The sequence below is a fragment of the Giraffa tippelskirchi genome, chromosome 5, assembly GCF_054371585.1.
Source record: "Giraffa tippelskirchi isolate mGirTip1 chromosome 5, T2T-mGirTip1v1.2.pri, whole genome shotgun sequence".
NCBI classification, from domain to species: Eukaryota; Metazoa; Chordata; class Mammalia; order Artiodactyla; family Giraffidae; genus Giraffa; species Giraffa tippelskirchi.
The window spans coordinates 102,305,729-102,325,419 of record NC_137279.1 but is presented as its reverse complement, the minus strand read 5'-3'; the positions used below and the strand labels follow the sequence as shown (position 1 = coordinate 102,325,419).

General features: G+C 45.3%; 1 protein-coding gene and 1 long non-coding RNA gene across 2 annotated transcripts in view; one reads left to right on the top strand and one right to left on the bottom strand.

Annotated features, from left to right (window-relative positions):
- LOC145504771 (uncharacterized) overlaps window positions 1-19,691 on the top strand; it is a 375,749-nt gene that overhangs the window by 156,445 nt on the left and 199,613 nt on the right. The window lies entirely within an intron of this gene.
- The window catches only part of LOC145504750 (NBPF family member NBPF10-like), a 190,939-nt gene that overhangs the window by 152,871 nt on the left and 18,377 nt on the right, over window positions 1-19,691 (bottom strand). The window contains exons 8-16 of the mRNA XM_081486057.1: window positions 15,002-17,019; window positions 12,930-13,032; window positions 11,660-11,874; window positions 10,567-10,618; window positions 5,685-5,899; window positions 4,418-4,469; window positions 3,319-3,533; window positions 2,037-2,088; window positions 1,219-1,394 (exon numbers count right to left, since the gene is read on the bottom strand). Coding sequence (XP_081342183.1) covers window positions 1,219-1,394; window positions 2,037-2,088; window positions 3,319-3,533; window positions 4,418-4,469; window positions 5,685-5,899; window positions 10,567-10,618; window positions 11,660-11,874; window positions 12,930-13,032; window positions 15,002-15,179 — 1,258 coding nt within the window. The 5' untranslated portion in view covers window positions 15,180-17,019. The remainder of the gene's footprint in view (window positions 1-1,218; window positions 1,395-2,036; window positions 2,089-3,318; window positions 3,534-4,417; window positions 4,470-5,684; window positions 5,900-10,566; window positions 10,619-11,659; window positions 11,875-12,929; window positions 13,033-15,001; window positions 17,020-19,691) is intronic.

Below are 19,691 nucleotides of genomic sequence, written 5' to 3'. Positions count from 1 at the left end.
AGCAAATCAGATCTCACACATATCTACTCAGGAAACACATATACAACAGGGACCTTAATATTCTAATTGCAAGAACATAATTCTTTAGCAAAGATATTCTAGGACACTTAAGTCGTATGAGAATTAGACTGGACTGCTTCCAGACCCATCGAGAAAATTTGCTGCTTGATCTGGTATCTCTCCCAACAGCCTTCGTTCTGAGTCTGTAGAAGCACTTAAAAATGTATTTTCCACAGAGATGCTAGAAAATGAGCTGAGTTATTTTCTAGAATTATTTCTATAGTGCTGCTTGGTCCCATCAGACTATGTGGTTGTTGATGGTTTAGAGGAATTTATACTTGAGACTAGAGTGATGGGTGAATTGTGAAAGCGTTAGCCGCTCAGTAGTGGCGGTCTCTTTGTGACCGCATGGACTATAGCCCACCAGGCTCCTCTCTGTCCATTGAATTCTCCACCCAAGAATACTAGAGTGGGTGCCATTCTCTTGTCCAGAGGATCTTCATGATACAGGGATTGAACCTGGGTCTCCTGCATTGCGGGCAGATTCTTTACCATCTGAGCCACCAGGGAAGCCCAGTGAAATCTATTAACCTTCAAATCAAAAAGAATCTTTGGTGCTACACAGAAACCATGACCATTTCAAGCTGGAGGAACTGCCAGAGCCCAGCCTTACTTCATGGAAACATCCAAGCAAGGCAATGGGACAGTTGTGTCTGTCTTGGTGTCAGATACCATCTTAGCTAAGACCTGCCAACATCGAGAAAAGGGAGACTGGGGCTGAGCGCAGTAAAACACATGATGGAAATCACCTCTCCTTATAAAGAGGCAAGTCTGTCATCACTTCTGGAGAGGCCACGAACATTGACAAAAATTTAACTCATTGCGGGGAACAACACACTGGCTCCAAACGAGTTCTGACAGACACCTCCTGTGGATTTCCAGCTGAGGTGGTTGAGAGTTGTCACAAGTGCTTTGTGTCAAATGCCTGATACTGGGGTCAGGGTGACAGAGACAAGCCCGGAGCCAAAAAATGAATGAGAGCTCCCTGACCCACCTGATGTCTGTACTTAAAACTCTACCACAGAGTCTCATCCAAATCACTGTCTACAGCGCTTCCAACAGGGATGACAAACCTCAGCACCCCAGAGGTGGGGAGTACGAAGCGTACAGAGTCTACCTGGGCATATAGGTGGAGTTCTATCACAAGAAAATACTCACTGGTTACATCCCGAGCATAAGACACATCCACGTCCTCAGGTGAGAAGATGGCATTGCTCCGATAAGGCCAGAAGGAGTCTGACAGGTCAGGAAGAACTGAGTAAGTCAGGTAGTGTTCATCTAGAGAGTCCTGTGGGACTCCATTCTCTATCATCTGTGGCAGCTGTCTGTTGAACCTGGTGGGGAGGGACGGCAAAAGACTAAGCCAAGACTTATCAGAAACTGTACAGTCCTATCTGGTTTTGATGGAATGTTTGAGTGGTGAAGCCAAGGGTCTGATCCATGACAGGGAGAAAACTCTGTTTTGTGTGTGAGACACAGCGTGGTTTTACAGGGGCAGAAGAGAGAAAAAGCAGTAGGTGCTCAGTGGTCTGACCAAATAACAGGCTGATGAACAGACAGATTTCTCTGTGATGGTACAGTAACGCCTCACATACAGGGACACGGAGTAGTGGCTTTCACACTTCCACTTACATGGCATTGACATTACTATGACACACATGCCAGCATGCTAACACCAAACATATAGCAGATATGCATCTCACTCTAGAAACCACACCTGATATAAAAATTGAGTGCAAAAAAATCACTCTGACTTAGTTCACCTGGGTCGACTGACTTGGGTTTGAAACTTGACCAGTAAATAAGAAATTGGAAACAATATAAGTACCACAGTGAAAGCAGAGAACATTATGAAAAAGAATAATAGTGGTGGGCAAAACTGACGACACAATACATTCAGCACTTTCTGTCTTTCCCCGGATCAGAGGTCTGCAGAGGTTATCACTGTACAGGAGCCCACAGATATTCAAAATTACCTCGGGGCCACAACCGCTGCTCCTTTCAGGTCATCGTGACCATTCTGGTTTTCTGCAAAGAAATTAACAGAAGAGTTATGTCAGGCAAATGCCTTTCCAAAACGCCCAATCCTGTGCCTATCTTCAGCATGTGGTAACAGGCTATTGAGACAGAAATAATCCAGGAGGCCCTAGAATGAGCCTCAGAAGAAGGCACTGGGTTTCCTTCTTGAGCCATTGGACAAATTTCCTTGATATGATATGTCATCGGCAGAGTATCCTGATCCCCAGTCTGTGCAAACAGCTAAATATATCCTTTTCCCCACAGTTCCTGGGGAACAACTTAATTATATCCTCAGCCTGCTATAATACTCAGGCTTTTTTCATCTGAAATGTTGTTTATTAATGGGATAAGTGATTTCACACTGAGATTAAATGGGAGTGGAATCCACACACCATCAAGTCAAATGAATCTCAAAGCTGCAAACAGAGGCCATTCATCAGGTTGGGAAGTTCCAGGGCCCTGTCTTCCCTCAGAGCTGCTGCTGCTGCTGCTAAGTCGCTTCAGTCGTGTCCGTCTGTGCGACCTCATAGACGGCAGACCACCAGGATCCCCCGTCGCTGGGATTCTCCAGGCAAGACACTGGAGGGGGTTGCCATTTCCTTCTCAATGCATGAAAGTGAAAAGTGAAAGTGAAGTCGCACAGTCGTGTCCCCATGGACTTCGCGACCCCATGGAGCCTACCAGGCTACTCCATCCATGGGATTTTCCAGGCAAGAGTACTGGAGTGGGTTCCCATTGCCTTTTCCGTTACCTCAGAGAAACATACCAAAAACTGACAGTGCGCATTACCTTCTGCTATCAGAAACTTCGAACAAGATAAGTCCAAGGAAAAGAGAGAGGCTATGGGTTGATAGACGTGAACGAAAGTCGTGACATCTCCAAAGAAATAAACAAGACTGCAAAAAGCCTTGGACCGGTGTAGGAACGCAGGGACATTACCCAGAAATGACAATTAAAGCATTTCCTGTGAGATAAGAGGTTCATTCAAAATTAGGAAGCCTTTGTACCTCCTGTGCCACAATTGCTAAGGTTCAGGTGAGTCTGGCTGGACCACCTTGGGTAGAGTGGTTTACCCCAGGGACAACCATGACAGGGAACTTAGAAAAGTTCATTCATAGAATGTCTCATTTTAAATGCAACTATAGAGTCTGGTTCAAATCAGGCTTCAGTATGGAAGCATAGGGTCTATCAAACGGGATCATTCTCCCAGAGTAGACTAACAGATATATCGAAGACTACCTGGGAGACCAGTCGAAATTTCATCCTCTTCAGCATGAGAGCAACCACAGGCTCCATCCATGGCAGACTCCACATTCTCTTCATCAAATGCAAATTTTCCATCACTGGAAGGCTGGTTGCAGGCAGAACCTTCCTGGAGAGTGGAAGGTACTGAAACACATTCATCTTGGGATTGCTGGAACACCACCTGCTTTTCAACATCCAGCAAGTTCACGCTGTGTCAGGGGGAGAAGGGATGACAGAAAATTAAGAGGATTCGACCCCAAGCTATCTGGCTGGTTTTCATGACAGGCATTGAGTTTGCTCACAGAAAGCAAAAGGGCAGTCCCCTTAAGGAGGGAAGTAACTCCTCCTGATGTGGAGTGGAGTGTGGGTGCCATGGGGTAGGAGAGAGACAGCAGGTTCTCTGGGCACTGGGCACACAACCAGCGGTTGAAGGAGGAGATGGAATTTTCCCTACATGCTAACGTCACCACCCCCAGCACACACAGAAGGCAGGGACAGTGGTTCAGACTTTTCTGCACAGATTGTATTGATCTGGATATCCTGTGTCCAAGTGAACACAGCTTTTAAGAAGTTAAAGATGTGTTTGAGTTTGGACTCTATTCCATTCAATTTTAAAATATTTCTTGGCACAAATATAGCTTCAAGATCAGTTTTTCAGAGTTGGAGAAAAAGGAGGTATAGACTAGATATTCTGCCTTCAAGAACTATTTTTTTCAATATTTTGTTGTAATATGAATATCGTTCGATTTTCCTCCCTTGAAATCAAATATTTACCAACATGCTGATGCCAAACCAGTGTAAGACCCATAGTCTCTCACCCTACTTTAACCACTCAGGAGAAAACACACGAATACAGGAACTCCCAGGTTTAGTTATTTCACCTGGGACAACTCACTGTACATTACTAAACTTGAAGGATTGAAAAACTGAAACGCACAAACTTGTGAAACATAAATAGACAACACTACTAAAGAGATACTTGCTGCTGCATGAATAGATGAAAGAGTTACATAGAGTACTTTCTATTTTTCTCTGGATCTGAGGTCTCCTGCTGTCACCACTGACATTCACAGCCCACAGATCTTCAAATTACCTGGGAAATGAGAGCTCTTGTCCACTCACTTGCTTGTGATCGTTTTCATTGTCTAGTAGGAAATTCAGAGACAGCAGGTCATGAGAAGCAAATCAGATCTCACACATATCTACTCAGGAAACACATATACAACAGGGACCTTAATATTCTAATTGCAAGAACATAATTCTTTAGCAAAGATATTCTAGGACACTTAAGTCGTATGAGAATTAGACTGGACTGCTTCCAGACCCATCGAGAAAATTTGCTGCTTGATCTGGTATCTCTCCCAACAGCCTTCGTTCTGAGTCTGTAGAAGCACTTAAAAATGTATTTTCCACAGAGATGCTAGAAAATGAGCTGAGTTATTTTCTAGAATTATTTCTATAGTGCTGCTTGGTCCCATCAGACTATGTGGTTGTTGATGGTTTAGAGGAATTTATACTTGAGACTAGAGTGATGGGTGAATTGTGAAAGCGTTAGCCGCTCAGTAGTGGCGGTCTCTTTGTGACCGCATGGACTATAGCCCACCAGGCTCCTCTCTGTCCATTGAATTCTCCACCCAAGAATACTAGAGTGGGTGCCATTCTCTTGTCCAGAGGATCTTCATGATACAGGGATTGAACCTGGGTCTCCTGCATTGCGGGCAGATTCTTTACCATCTGAGCCACCAGGGAAGCCCAGTGAAATCTATTAACCTTCAAATCAAAAAGAATCTTTGGTGCTACACAGAAACCATGACCATTTCAAGCTGGAGGAACTGCCAGAGCCCAGCCTTACTTCATGGAAACATCCAAGCAAGGCAATGGGACAGTTGTGTCTGTCTTGGGGTCAGATACCATCTTAGCTAAGACCTGCCAACATCGAGAAAAGGGAGACTGGGGCTGAGCGCAGTAAAACACATGATGGAAATCACCTCTCCTTATAAAGAGGCAAGTCTGTCATCACTTCTGGAGAGGCCACGAACATTGACAAAATTTTAACTCATTGCGGGGAACAACACACTGGCTCCAAACGAGTTCTGACAGACACCTCCTGTGGATTTCCAGCTGAGGTGGTTGAGAGTTGTCACAAGCGCTTTGTGTCAAATGCCTGATACTGGGGTCAGGGTGACAGAGACAAGCCCGGAGCCAAAAAATGAATGAGAGCTCCCTGACCCACCAGATGTCTGTGTTCCATAATAGTCCCGTTTCCCTGGTTTCAGCTAAGATGTGTCTATACAACCTGTCCTTAGAGATGACCTTCCTTGGTCTACTCGGCTTGTGAGGAGAAATAATATGGGGGCTACCTGAGATATTGCTTGGAATTTCATCTTCTTTAGCATGAGAGCAACCAGCGGCTCCATCTGGACCAAGGTCTACTTCCAGTTCATTAAATTTCAATGTATCATCACTGCGAGGCTGGGGGCTGTCAGAACTTCCTTGGAAAATTGAAGGCATCAAGGCACATTCATCCTCGGATTCTTCAGGCACTTCCTTCTTTTCAGCCTCCTGCAGCTCCATGCTGTGCCAGATGGGAAAGGAATGAGAGAAAATTAAATGGAGAAGATCTGACCCCAAGCCATTCTGGCTGCTTTTGACAGGAGGCATGGGGAGTGGTCACAGAGAGTAAAAGAGCAGGCCCCTTACAGACAGAAGGAGCTGTCCTCTCTCATATGAAGTGGAGTGTGTCAGTCTGGGGATGGCAGAGGGAGACAAGCAGGTACCCTACATTCCGGCCACAAACCTCTGATGAGGAAGGAGATTCAACCATCCCAGGATGGGACTTTCAGGAACAGGAAGCACAAACGAACTTCGCACCAAGTGCTTCCCCCGGGTCCTAATCCATGTTGAATATAAGGTGAAGTAGTCAAGTGAATCGGAGAAGGCAATGGCACCCCACTCCAGTACCCTTCCTTGCCTGGAAAATCTCATGGACGGAGGGGCCTGGTTGGCTACAGTCTATGGGGTCGCTAAGAGTCGGACACGACTGAGCGACTTCACTTTCACTTTTCCCTTTCATGCACTGGAGAAGGAAATGGCAACCCACTCCAGTGTTCTTGCCTGGAGAATCCCAGGAACGGCGGAGCCTGGTGGCCTGCCGTCTATGGGGTCGCACAGAGTCGGGCACGACTGAAGCGACTTAGCAGCAGCAGCAGCAGTCAAGTGAATAAGGGCTTCCCCGGTGGCTCAGTGGTAAAGAGGCCTGCCAATGCAGAGATGTGGCTTCGAACCCTGGGCCAGGAATATCCCTTGGAGAAGGAAATGGCAACCCACTCCAGTCTTCTCCATGGGAAAAAGCAATGGACAGAGGAGCCTGGCATGCTCCAGGCCGTGGGGTCACAAACATTCAGAGACAACTGAGCAACTGAGCATGCACAGTGAACCGAATACAGATATTAAAGCCTGATAGACTCTCGGAGATGTTCTACCTTCTCTTTAGGAACACAAAGGCCTGCAAGGCCGCTTTCACTTACTATTGTCAAGGAAAACCAATTTTGTTTTGCACAGTTGTCCTGCGGTTTCATTTTTCTAATTGCTTCTCTACTAATTCTGTTGCTAGTTACCTTCCTTGCAAGGCTCTAAAACACCTGTGTAGAAATAGATATTTATCTCACTTGGCCTTCCTTTAGAAGAGAACAGATACTCTCTGTGTGGAAAGGAAATCCTAAGGGTGCTGCATTCACCTTGGGTCATACATACACGTAGCACAGAGACAGCAGACAACCAAGTTACAGGGACATTTCCATGTGGGTGGAGCGAAGTAAATGAATCCCAGCTGCAGTTGTGCTTATACTTACATCTGGCATGTGACTCTCTTGAGGTACTTATTGTTCTTTTGTGACCCTGTCCACATTTTCCCTACACGTTACCAGCTCCTGATAGAAAGACTGAAAACCACAATCACAGAAAACTAACCAATCTAACCACATGGACTACAGTCTTGTCTAACTCAATGAAACTATGAGCCATGCCGTGTAGGGTCAGGGTGGAGAGTTCTGACAAAATGCGCTCCACTGGAGAAGGGAATGGTAAACCACTTCAGTATTTTTGCCTTGAGAACCCCATGAACACTATGAAAAGGCAAAAAGATAGGACACTGGAAGATGAATTCCCCAGGTGGGTAGGTGCCCTATATGCTCCTGGAGATCAGTGGAGAAATAAGTTCCGAAAGAATGAAGAGATGGAGTCAATGCAAAAACAACACCCAGTTGTGGATGTGACTGGTGATGGGAAGCAAGGTCTGATGCTGTAAGAAGAATATTGCATAGGAACCTGGAATGTTAGGTCCGTGTTTCAAGGCAAATTGGAAGTGGTCAAACAGGAGATGCCAAGAGTGAACGCCAACATTTTAGGAATCAGCGTCCTAAAATGGACTAGAATGGGTGAATTTAACTCAGATGACTATTATATGTACTACTGTGGGCACGAATCCCTTAGAAGAAGTGGAGTAGCCATCATAGTTAACAAAAGAGTCCAAAAGCTAGTACTTGGATGCAATCTCAAAAACGACAGAATGATCTCTGTTCCTATCCAAGGCAAATCATTAAATATCACTGTTATCCAAGTCTATGCCCCGACCAGTAATGCTGAAGAAGCTGAAATTGAAAGGTTCTATGAAGACCTACAAGACCTTCTAGAACTAATACCCATAAAAGATGTTCTTTCCATTACAGGGGACGGGAATGCAAAAGTAGGAAGTCAAGAAACACGTGCAGTTAACAGGCAAATTTAGCCTTGGAGTACAGAATGAAGCAGGGCAAAGGCTAATCGAGTTTTGCCAAGGGAACACACTGGTTATAGCAACACCCTCTTCCAACAACGCAAGAGAACACTCTACACATGGACATCACCAGATGGGCAACACCAAAATCAGACTCTGGGAGTTGGTGATGGACAGGGAAGCCTGGCGTGCTGCGGTTCATGGGGTCCCAAAGAGTCGGACACTACTGAGCAACTGAACTGAACTGAACTGATATTCTTTGTAGCCAAAGGTGGAGAAGTTCTATAGAGTCAGCAAAAAGAAGATCGGGAGCTGACTGTGGCTCAGATCATGAACTCCTTATTGCCAAATTCAGACTTAAATTGAAGCAAGTAGGGAAAACCATTAGACCATTCAGATATGACCTAAATCAACTCCCTTATGATTATACAGTGGAGGTGAGAAAGAGGTTTAAGGGACTAGATCTGATAGAGTGCCTGATGAACTATGGACAGAGGTTTGCGACATTGTACAGGAGACAGGGATCAAGACCATCCCCAAGAAAAAGAAATGTAAAAAACCCAAATGGCTGTCTGAGGAGGCATTACAAATAGCTGTGAAAAGAAGAGAATCAAAAAGCAAAAGAGAACAGGAAAGATATTCCCATTTGAATGCAGAGTTCCCGAGAATAGCAAGGGGTGATAAGAACACTTTTCTCAATGAACAGTGCAAAGAAAGAGAGGAAAACAATAGAATGGCAAAGGCCAGAGATCTCTTCAAGAAAATGAGAGGTAGCAAGGGAATCTTTCATGCAAAGATGGGCTCAATAAAGGGCAGAAATTGTATTGACCTCACAGAGCAGAAGATATTAAGAAGAGGTGGCAATAATACACGGAAGAATTATACAAAAAAATTTTCATGATCCAGATAACCAAGATGGTGTGATCACTCACCTAGAGCCAGACATCCTGGAATGTGACGTCAAGTGGGCCTCAGGAAGCATCACTACAAACAAAGCTGGTGGAGGTGATGGAATTCCAGGTGAGCTATTTCAAATTCTAAAAGATAATGCTGTCAAAGTGCTGCACTCAATATGCCAGCAAATTTGGAAAACTCAGCAGTGGCCACAGGACCGGAAAAGGTCAGGTCTGATTCCAATCCCAAAGAAAGGCAATGCCAAAGAATGCTCAAACTACTGCACAATCGCACTCATCTCACACGCTAGTAAAGTAATGCTCAAAATTCTCGTAGTCAGGCTGCAAGAATACATGAACCGTGAACTTCTAGATGTTCAAGCTGGTTTTAGAAAAGGCAGAGGAACCAGAAACCAAATTGCCAAAGTTTGTTGGATCATCGAAAAAGCAGAGAGTGCCAGGAAAATATCTACCTATGCTTTATTAACTATGCCAAAGTCTTTGACTGTGTGCCTCACCACAAACTGTGGAAAATTTTGAAAGAGATGGGAATACCAGACCACCTGACAGGCCTCTTCAGAAATCTGTGTGCAGGTCAGGAAGCAACAGTTAGAACTGGACATGGAACAACGGACTGGTTCCAAACAGGAAAAGGAGTACATCAAGGCTGTATATTGTCACCCTGCTTATTTAACTTATATGCAGAATACGTCATGAGAAATGCTGGGCTGGTTGAAGCACAAGCTGGAATGAAGATTGCCAGGAGAAATATCAATAACCTCAGATATGCAGAAGACACCACCCTTATGGCAGAAAGTGAAGAAGAACTGAAGTGCCTCTTGATGAAAGTGAAAGAGGAGAGTGAGTAAGTTGGCTAAAACTCAACATTCAGAAAGCTAAGACGAAGGCGTATGGTCCCATCACTTCATGGCAAATAGATGGGGAGACAGTGGCACCAGGGGCAGACTTAGATTTGGGGCTCTAAAATCAGTGCAGATGGTGACTGCAGCCATGAAATTAAAAGGCGCTTACTCCTTGGAAGAAAAGTTATGACCAACCTAGATAGCATATTAAAAAGCAGAGACATGACTTTGCCAACAAAGGTCCATCTACTCGAGCTATGGTTTTTCCAGTAGTCATGTATGGATGTGAGAGTTGGATTATAAAGAGAGCTGAGTGCCGAAGAATTGATGCTGCTGAACGGTGGTGGTGCAGAAGACGCTTGAGAGTCCCTTGGCCGGCAAGGAGATCCAACCAGTCCATCCCAAAGGAAATCAGTCCTGAATATTCATTGGGAGGACTGATTTTGAAGCTGAAACGCCAATATTTTGGCCACATGATGCAAAGATCTGACTCATTTGAATAGACCTTGATGCTGGGAAAGATTGAAGGCAGAAAGAGAAGGGGATGACAGAGGGTGAGAGGGTTGGATGGTATCACCAACTCAATGGACATGAATTTGAGTAAACTCGAGGAGTTGGTGATGGACAGGGAGGCCTGGTGTGCTCAGTCCATGAGATCACAAAGAGTCGGACATGACTGAGTGGCTGAACTGGACTGATAGTTAATTGTTACCTGGGGGTTAGTGTTTCTTGTGCTTGTTCAGCCTCTTCGTCTTCACAAATTTCTGCAAACAAAATCAGAAATATCCAGTCAGCTTCTAGTCACTTCCCCCATCACAAACACAGGGACTCATATGGTCACAGAGTCATAAATATCTATGTACGAATTAGTACTGTATGGAAGTTTTAATGCATTGTCTTTAAACAACTGCCCAAGCATGGACTTCTGATCCAACAGGCAGTGTGTTTCTAAACTGGTAGATCATCCTCAGGACACCTTCTGCTTGAAATTGGGCAATCATTTAAATGGTCTTTTCTTCCTGGTATCACCTCACATTGTCCACCTTCCATCTCCACTTCTACAAATGTATCATCCATCCTGACACAAATTCTGCCAAAGACACAGCGTCTATAGACCTTCTCAGGTCTCACAAGATGCCCTCCTTTCTCTAAGGAGAACAACCATGTCCCACAGCCCTCCATCTGGCAACATCCTGGCTCTTCAAGGTGGCTTTTGTGTATTATCTGGGAAAGCCTCTCTATGGAAAGTGCTCCATCTGCCCAACACCAAGACCAACTCCATCACGTACCTTATCCAACACCACAAAGTGAAGGGCTTTCTTTTTTCTGCAGTGTATTTGTAAATATTCCCAAATTTCATCACTATAGCTACTAGCAATAGATTATTTCACCCAGTTTACAGATGAGAAGAGTTACTAACATAAGGAAAAGCAATCGTTCTCACATATTGATAAACACAGCACTCAGCCTGGAACCTGGGAACTTCCAAGCTTCCTCTAGGGCTCTATTCACTCTAACAAGCTGTCTCCTGTCACCTCCATCTTTTTGTGCTTTAATGCTGGCTGGATGTTTCCTCCTGCCTCAGTGGCCATGGTCCATCAGGGAGGAAGCCGACAAGTGGGATATAATGACCTCCACCCTGTGCATTTCTCCATTGTCCTCTTACTTAGACAATCCTGCTCCTACAAAGCCCCAAAGAGGACACGAACCAGGAAAGCTGATCAACATTCGTACTGGAGCTGTTCATCTCATCAACTGGGGACCTAGGAAAGGATCAGTGCTCTCAGGGTCTGTGGCCCCCTCACCTGGGCTGAGCTTGCAGGCAAGGCGCTCTGCCAGGCGGTATCCCTCAGACAGGCTCTCTCGGAAGCCCTGCCCCTGGTGCTTGTCCAGGTCATTGTGGGTGAGGAGGTCCTTGAGGTGCTGCCTGAGCAGGACAGAGTCATCTTTCCCATCCTGTAGTGTCTGCCGTAACTGGGTCAGCTCTCGTGCCTGACTTCGAATTAGGATCTCACAAGTCCTAGGTGGAACAGAAGACACAGTTGTAAAAGGCAAAAAGTTAGATGAAAGACACTTAGGGATTTCTGTGAGAACAACCCCAAGGAGACCTTTAAACCGAATTCTGGCACATATCTGACGACTGGCTCAGGCACTCAGTCGTGTCCGACTCTTGCGACCCCTATAGTGTACCAGTCTCCTCTGCCCATTGCATTATCCTGGCAAGAATACTGGAGTGGGTTGCCATTTCCTACTCCATATCTGATGACTGGCCTATGTCAAAGAGAAAGAAGGTAAACAAAGGTTTCTTCTCTATCAGAAAGTACTCCTGTAAGATTCCGTGACATTCCATTCATCTTGTCCTTCTGTAAAGATATCCTACTGTCTTCCCTGGTGGCTCAGCTGCTAAAGAACCTGACTGACAATTCAGGAAACACAAGAGGTGCAGGTTTGATCCCTAAGTCAGGAACATTCCCTGGAGAAGGAAATGGCAATCCACTCCAATATTCTTGCCTGGAAACTTCATGGACAGAGGAGCCTGGTGGGCTACAGTCCATGGGTCATAAAGAGTCACTACTGAGTGCACATGCATGCATCAATGTCTTCCTAAATCTGCATCACGACGATGTCTCTCCAGTTCCTCACTCGGCCATGCCCATTTGCATTAAAAAATACACAAAGTAGTTTCTGTATTTTTAATCTGGCAACACAAAGTACTGTCCAGTGAATGACACACAGCCAGATATAGAGTGTGGACAAGTATATCCGGGGTGAGTTGGAAAGAACAGAAGCATGACAGGGTGAAGAAAGCATTCCAGGATGGAGTCAGGCAGGAGGGGGGTGTGGTTTAAAGGCAAATAGGGTACCGATGGCACAACGCTGTGAATGAGCCAAGTGCCACTGGTTCACTTGAATGTAGTGAATTTCATGATGAGATTCAAGGCAATAGTTGATTGAAAAGCAAAGTAAATTCCTTCCTGAATAACAACTGGAGTCCATAATTCACCAACTGGTATTCTCCACCTATTTGATAAGACTGTGCCCTGTGCCTGCCATGAACATTCCTGCCCTCCTTACCTCAGCCTTTCATCAAGTGTTGGCTTCTCTGCCGGCCTCGGCACCTCAAATGGCAGCTTCTCCCCCAGCACGGATTCAACAATGTCGTTATATGCTCCACACTCTGAGGAAAGAGAGACACAGCCTCAGGGAAAGCTGGCCTTGCTGCTGTGGTCACTGTCTTCAAGGGAGGAGGACAGACCACCTTAGTGGTGGAGGTAACTCTTTTTCCAGTCTCTATGGAGAGATTGCCACATCTGATTCCTTAGCATCTGAACCGAGGTGACTCCCCATTTTAGAGCTGAAGAAAGAGAAGCTCCAAGACACAGAAAGTAACTAGACAAGATGAACTGCCATTTGACAAAGTCAGAATTCACATCCCCTGAGAATGACCCTGAATCCTGGGCCACTGAACCAAGACCTGCAGCCTCTGAGGTGAGACACTGAGCAGGGGCCTGGGCTGGCGATCCCTGTGTGGTTGGGAAGGCTCCTAGGACTATAGGACTGATGGTTCCCTTCTGCTGGGATTTCAATAATGAACACGTGTCTCAAGGTGTAAAACTCACCTGGACATACTTGTGTGAAATAGAATACATGAAATCATAAGGACGTGAAAGAGATATGCCCAAACACTGAGAAAGTCTGTGTTATTAGGAACAGTAGAACTATGAACTACGTGTATTTACACTGAGTAGGCACTATTGTCAGGGCTTTGTCAGATTTACTCAGTATGCACTACAACGAAAACCCTAGTTACTATTACAACACCACACACACAGAGGAGGAACCAGAGACACAGAAAGGTTCCCAACAGGGATGTGAGCCCAGGAAACCTGGCCCAGAGTCCATGTCTTTCACACTGTGCTGTGGTGACCTCCACACCAGGGTCCTGGTGAGACATCTCTTCTTCACCAGCCTCACAATTTCTTTCTTAGAATTTTGTGACTATCATAAGGAGCGGTATAAATAATACTGAGTTTGTCCTTTGCCCAAAGCTCATCATTTCACTTTCTTAAATAGTAGGCTTTCCTTCTTTCTTGTCTCTGTGTCAATCATTTTTCATTAACTCCCTCATTGCTTCATTGAAAATGATTGTAGTAAAGTGACACAGACACAAGTTGTCAAGATTCCTCTCATCCCCTTGTTGTGCATGTACCCTGGACATGACTTCTTTTCCTTACTCCAGGCCCCTCTTACTGAACAGGCAAAAATGATTCCCATTGCCAGGCTGACTGTGGGTGCAGAGGGCCTCCTCACACTCTGCCTGGGTTTTTACTGTGGCTGGTGATCTCCCCCCACTTACCATCATCCTCATGTTGGTCACACAGCTTATAGCACACACTCAGGGTCCCCCGGACTCCTGGTCAACCTGCATCACCAAAGTTGCACCAGCTCAAGTGGGGAGAGAGGGGAAAGTGCAGATTGTCTGATTTCACCAGAAACACCTTCATTCTTGCCAGAGGGTCACATGGCTTTCTTGGACTCAGAAGGAGAACTTGTACACTCAGAAAGCATGGCTTCCTTCTCACCAGGGAGTCTCTGTCTTGACGGCATCACACAGACCATGGTTTCAATGAGAAGCCGACTCATCCTTAATCTCCTTTAAATCATATCCCCCCTCTTCTCACAATGTCTAACCACACCTTACCCCAGTGTACCTAGCCCAGGGCGTTGCCAGTGGAGCATCAGGGAACCTTGAACGGATGGAGATCATTAGTTGCAGGGGTTTAGCCAAGAGGCATGCAGGGTCAGATACGGAACAGAAAAGATTCCAGTCAACACAGCTTAGTTTGCTTCTGAGACACACAGGCACTCCTGTGCCTGCACCAGGAATCACTGTCTGGTATTTTCACTCCAATCTCACCCTAGACATCACTGCAAACTTGGGAAAGTGCCTCCACTCCTTGTGCCTCAGTTTTCCCAGCCTCAGGGAACTGAAGGCAAAAGAGCCACTCCTACCTTTCCTGGATTGTGGTCAGAATGGAATTCAAAATGACAAAGGGAAAAGGAGACCAATCCTGGAGACTTATACTTTCTTAGAGGGAAGGCCGTGATCATTCATTGCTTTGGTGACCATGACCCCGAGGACTTACTGTATTTCTGCAGCTGGTTGGCCAGGGAGTAAGCAGTAGCTTCGGATACGAGGAATTTCTCTGTGAGGTCTCTGAAGTCCTGCTTGCACTTTGCCAGCTGCAACCGAAGCTCCTGGTTGACTTCCGTGAGGGTACGTTCTGCCCTCACATCAGATAAAGGGGGAACACATACTGCCATGGTGACATGTGGTAGAACGGGTAGAAGCCAAGGTGGGAAGGAGACACCCAATATATGGGGGGGTTAAAGACAAATAAGATCACATAGGCTTAATCAGCACTGAGGGATGACAAAAACTGGAATTCCTAACTTACTGTTGAGAACAACTAGAGGGTTCTCAACCGCAAAAAGAAGATGAAGATGCCAGAGCTCAGAGCCAAAGGTCCTGTGCGGGGCTGAGACCCAGACAGGAGTGAAGGGGGGGGGGTACCCAGCGTGCTAGGTAACCATCCGGAGTTGCCATAACAGAACTGGTAGGGGGAGGGGTTCACGGAATCTTGGCGGCCCCTGCCTTCCAGGTGCCTAGGCCATGACCGTTTGTAACACCACCACTGACAGCACCCAAGCCCTCAGCAGCCACTCTTAGGTTGTCTACACACGTACCGATACCACTGACCTATCTTATCCAAAAACTGTCTAAGCTGAGTTCCCACTGTTCATTCTTCTGTGCACAAAAATATTCATGGGAGAAATACTTTGCCAGCAGGTCTTCATATCTGTTGGGCTGTCATAAAGTCACCTCAGTTCAGTTCATTTCAGTCGCTCAGTCATGTCTGACTCTTTGCAACCCCATGGACTGTAGCACACCAGTCCTCCCTGTCCATCACCAACTCCTGGAGTTCACTCAAACTCACGTCCACTGGGTCGGCGATGACATCCAACCATCTCATGCTCTGTCGTCCCCTCCTCCTCCCGCCTTCAATCTTTCCCAGCATCAGGGTCTTTTCAAATGAGTCAGTTCTTTCCAGCAGGTGGCCAAAGTATTGGAGTTTCAGCTTCAGCATCAGTCCTTCCAGTGAATATTCAGGACTGATTTCCTTTAGGATGGACTGGTTGGATCTCCTTGAAGTCCAAGGGACTCTCAAGAGTCTTCTCCAACACCACAGTTCAAAACCATCAATTCTTTGGCACTCGCTTTCTTTATAGTCCAACTGTCACATGCACACATGACTACTGGAAAAACCATATCACCTCATCGTCTCTTTAAACAGATCTTAAGGCTTGTCCCCAGGTGAAGGACGTCAAACTTGTAGACTGTCATGAACTTCTTCTCTGCGTCTTTTCCAGTTTAGTCTGTGTCCTAAAAACTGTAGGATACAAATCAGACTACAATACTAAGTGAAGAAATAATTTTTAAAAATATTTTCTCTCCCAACTCAGTATGCTTTTGCTGCATCCTGTTGTTATGTCAATTTCTTCTCTTTACTGGGCAGCATGTTGGTTTCAGAATAAACGTAAGGTTGACATCCCTACCTTCTAAATTCTTCCTCTGGGTCTGGGTTGTTCTATTTGATTCTTTCTTTAAAATGTTACTAAACACTACATTTCATACTTTCACCAATGTATTTCATTGTAGCCTCACAAGCGCTCTTTCCAAGCTGTCAAAATGACTAAAAGAGTTTATGTGTATCTCCTTGAAAACATGGTGTGCTTGTGCTCAGTCACGTCATTCTTGTCTGACTCTTTGCGATCCCAGGACTGTAGCCCGTCAGGCTCCTCTGTCTATGGGGATTCTCCAGGCAAGAATACCGGAATGGGCTGCCATGCCCTCTTCCAGAGGATCTTCCTGATCCAGGGATCAAACCCGCATCTCCTGTGTCTCTTGCATTGCAGGCTGATTCTTTCCCACTGAGCCACTGAATACACGGGCTGCCTCTCTGTTCAGGAAAGATTTGACAGCCTTGTGCTCTCGTTCTGTGTCCATTCAGTTCAGCCACATATTGAACAGGCCAGGTTTCCAGAGCAGTGTTTGTGGCACACTGTTTGATCCATCCCTTTGAGTTTTCCTCGTGCCATTGACCTGTGGTTGTATTCCGAAAACAGAGCATGCTTAAGTTCAAGGTCATAGGTCAGGGATCATGATGATCCCCAGTGAACATAAGCATTGTGTTCAGTGACACAGACGCTGAGCTTGAGGAAAGAGAGACAGGCAGGCCCTCAGGTAGTGATGGCCTGAACCAACTCCTCACTTCCTCAGCATCTCTTCCTACCCGGGTCTTGTGAGTCTGAGACTTGGGGAACCCCTGTAGCATCCATCTCTTCAGTTTAGCTCTTGGTCCTACCTGGGTGGAGGGTCAAATGGGTGTGACAACAAGCCACTGAGCATCTGTTCATGTTAAGATAAAAGATACAAAACAGGAACAGCTACTTATGAAAGCGTATCTTCCCCACACCCCCACACAATCCTCAAACTACAGTGCTTAATGATACTTGGTGTGTGAGATTCAGCAAAGGCTTTAAGGAAATCTATTTTCTGGTTGCTGTGGGGCCTGACATTCTGTGGGGGAAATAGAAATGTGTCAAATTTCTTCATTTTAAATATGATGAAACCAAAAAATCTCACAAAACGTAACTGCCTTGAGGTCAGGGATGAATTTTGCCATGCTAACAGAAGTATATAACAGGTACAGTTCACTGACTAATACTGTGCCAGGCATTTCACACATATTATGATACTTCCTTTCATCGTAATCATTCAAGGTAACATCCCTGTAGAAGAGGTACATTCAAAAAAATTACTGGACCAAAGTTAAAATTAAAAAAAAAAACAACAACGCTTTATCAAGGCAAGTAAGCTATTGCTTTGCATTTTGTAGGTAGGAGAAACCTATTGTTTTTATCCTGCCATTGTCCCATTGCATACTCCTCTTTTTCTCTGTGACCTGACTTTATTCCTAGAGTCCTACCTTTTTTCAACAAAACCATTTCTATGCACTGAGCAATAGCAGAAGTGATGGCTGGGCCCTTCTAAAGGCTCCCTGAGTGCTTATGTGTTTCAGGACACCAGACACCATCTGGAGGCAAGAGCAGCCTGTCTGTTAGAATGTGTGCTGTGCTAAGTTGTTTCAGTCGTGTCTGACTCTTTGTGATCCTATGGACTGTAGCCCTCCAGCCTCCTCTGTTCCTGGAATTTCCCAGGCAAGAATACTGGAGTGGGTTGCCATTTCTTCCTCCAGGGAATCTTCCTGACCCAGGGATCAAAACCGTGTCTCTTGCCTGTCCTACATTAGCAGGCAGGTTCTTTACCACTAGCCCCACCTGAGAATCCCGTCTGTTAAGAGTGGGCAGCTGCTTTCCCACCCCATTGAGTTAGCAGCATATCCCAGGACACAAAGGGATCACTTCCCTTCAACTCAAGAATCTTTTCTCTCAGTGACTGCTCTATTGGCCCGAACTCTCCTGAAAGTGAATGCTCTTGCTAACTTTCTGGTTTCTTGTTAGGTGTCTAGAGTATTTATCAATTTCTTCTAACAAACATCTTCGTTGAAGTTTGCATTTATAGCAATAGGATTTATTTTTTAGAAAGTGGCAGCCTGGAGTAGATTGGTCCCATCAATGAGCAAACAAGGGTGAATTTAGCTTTCACTCAAAACCAGACTGAATTTAAAATTAGGCCCCACCATCACCCTAATTCCAAAACCAGACAAAGATGCCACAAAAAAGGAAAACTGCAGGCCAATATCACCGATGAACATAGAGGCAAAAATCCTTAATAAAATTCTAGCAAACAGAATCCAACATCATATTAAAAAGATCATACATCATGACCAAGTGGGCTTTATCCCAGGAATGCAAGGTTTCTTTAATACCCGCAAATCAATCAATGCAATACACCACATTAACAAATTGAAAGATAAAAATCATACGATTATCTCAATAGATGCAGAAAACGCCTTTGACAAAATCCAACATCCATTTATGATAAAAACCCTCCAGAAAGCAGGAATACAAGGAACACACCTCAACATAATAAAAGCTATATATGACAAACCCACAGCAAACATTATCCTCAATGGTGAAAAATTGAAAGCATTTCCCCTCAAGTCAGGAACAAGGCAAGGGTACCCACTTTCACCACTACTATTCAACATAGTTTTGGAAGTTTTGGCCACAGCAATCAGAGCTGAAAAAGAAATAAAAGGAATCCAGATAGGAAAAGAAGAAGTAAAACTCTCACTGTTTGCAGATGACATGATCCTCTATACATAGAAAACCCGAAAGATTCTACCAGAAAATTACTAGAGCTAATCAATGAATCGGAGAAGGCAATGGCACCCCACTCCAGTACTCTTGCCTGGAGAATCCCACGGACAGAGGAGCCTGGTAGGCTGCAGTCCATGGGGTCGCTGAGAGTCGGACACGACTGAGCGACTTCACTTTCCCTTTTCACTTTCATGCATCGGAGAAGGAAATGGCAACCCACTCCAGTGTTCTTGCCTGGAGAATCCCAGGGACGGGGGAGCCTGGTGGGCTTCCGTCTATGGGGTCGCACAGAGTCGGCCACGACTGAAGCGACTTAGCAGCAGCAGCAGCAGCAGCAATCAATGAATATAGTAAAGTTGCAGGATATAAAATTAACACACAGAAATCCCTTGCATTCCTATACACCGATAATGAGAAAACAGAAAGAGAAATGAAGGCAACAATACCATTCACCATGGCAACAAAAAGAATAAAATACTTAGGAATATA